A 1,824-nucleotide genomic window follows, 5' to 3' on the forward strand; every position below is an offset into this window, starting at 1 on the left:
AAAAAGAAAAGAAAAGAAAAAAGAAATGGAAAATGGTTTCACAAAATGCATATATAATAGGGGAATTTTTTCAGACTTAACAAAAGATTTCAAGATTAATACTGAGAAAATCAATGATAATAAAAAGTAAAGAGAAAATAAAGCATATAGAAAAGAAACAGAGGACGAGGGAGAAAGCTCAGCAGACTGAGCACCTGTTTAGGCAAGCACAGGGACCGTGGTTCCATCCCTGGCACGGCAAGCCCCACTGGCCCTGCCCCCAGGGCATGCTGAGCTGGAGTACACCGGTAATCCCAGCACTGGGAAGACTGAAAATAGGAAGATCACTAGGAGTCCAAGCTGCATAGTGAGACCCTGTACCAAATGCATTTTAAAAAATAAAGAAAAGAAACCGAGAGAAACAGAAATCTAGAAGCGTGACCAGGGAGATCAATGCAGGACAGCAAGGAGTCACGGAGTAAGAGAACAGAGAAAATGAGGCACTTGAAGGAAAACAAATACAAACCCACATGAAGGGACATTATAAATTTCAGAACACAGAAATGAAGAGCAAATACTATATTCGTCCGGAGTTGAGAAAAACAATTCATGTGTAAGGGCCTGGGGCTCAGCATGCCGTCTGCCTTTCACAGGGCGAGGTTCTTGCTTTCAGAAAGACAGTTCTGCAAAGGCACTTGTCTCTTCTGTCTCCTGCGGCACGCACGGAGTTTCTCTGCAGTGTAAACCCAGAAGCTGAATTTCTGACCACAGCATGCATAGAGATTCTCTCTTCCTCCATATGACAGGATCGTGCTCCTCCGTTATTGGGACAGTCTGTGTGCCCACCAGAAGTCTTGGCACAGTTCATGGAACCCTGTGGGATTGCCTAAGTATTGTCCATGTGTGTTAGTTGATACATTGTGTCAACTTGGCTGAATCAGCTCCACAGCTCTCAGCATGGGGTCCTAGCTCTGCAGGTGGGCAGGGCCCAGGAACTGAGAAAGGCAGGAAGCCGCCCTGCCTGGTTTCCTGCACCCCGCTCTGCTTCCTTCTGTGGAGAAATCTCAGTCTTCAGAGGGCTTGATCACTGTGGCCACACCACTGTGAAGGAGCTCCGATCTTCACTGTGGAGCGCTGGTCTTTGCAGTCAGCGCAGAAGGAAGAGAGAGGCTTGATGGACGCCGCTGCAACTGCTGCTCCTCCTCTGCTCTTCATTGTTTTCTGCTGCTTCTGCCGCATGAACTGCTGTTGTTTGCCTTGGAGCCAGCAGAATATGGACTGAACCCTCCAGTAACTGTGAGCTAAATAAACCTTTCCCTACTTCATTTTGAGTGTTGGGTATTTGTCCCAGCAACGAGTAAAAAGCAACTAAGATAGAATTTGGTACCAGAGGAATGGAGTCATTGCTGTGGCTATACCTGACAATGTGGATTACAAGCTTTTGGGACTGGTTTATGGGAAGAGATAGGAAAGGTTCAGAGATGTCGCCTACACGTGAAGCACTAGATCAGCTTCGGCTGTTCTGTATGGGAGATTCTGGCCAGAGCGCAGAAGACCAGAAGGCTGATGGAAAGCCGGCCTGTAAAGACAAGGCTGGGGAGGTTTCTGCTGGAAAGAAGGACAGCATTGGTTGTTGCACTGCGGATGATTTGTGTTATGGGTTGGCAGAAGGCTTGTCTGCATTTTGCTCCTGTCCAGAGACTTTGCCTGAGACTGAAATTAAGCACAGTGGACCAGTTAATCTTGAAAAAGAAATTTCAAGGCAGCCAAATATTGGGGCAGTGGCATGGTTGTTACTGGGGGCTTTTAACCAGATTTATTTTGAGAATCAAGAGCAAAGAGCCC

The 1,824-nt window shown here is 46.8% G+C and overlaps 1 protein-coding gene across 1 annotated transcript in view; it reads right to left on the reverse strand.

Moving 5' to 3' along the window:
* Window positions 1-1,481: 1,481 nt before the first annotated feature.
* Window positions 1,482-1,824, reverse strand: part of Perp (PERP, TP53 apoptosis effector) — a 27,680-nt gene continuing 27,337 nt past the window's right edge. The window contains exon 4 of the mRNA XM_012514086.2: window positions 1,482-1,501. Coding sequence (XP_012369540.1) covers window positions 1,482-1,501 — 20 coding nt within the window. The remainder of the gene's footprint in view (window positions 1,502-1,824) is intronic.

The sequence above is a fragment of the Octodon degus genome, unplaced genomic scaffold (genome assembly GCF_000260255.1).
Source record: "Octodon degus isolate 3935 unplaced genomic scaffold, OctDeg1.0 scaffold00024, whole genome shotgun sequence".
Classification (NCBI taxonomy): Eukaryota; Metazoa; Chordata; class Mammalia; order Rodentia; family Octodontidae; genus Octodon; species Octodon degus.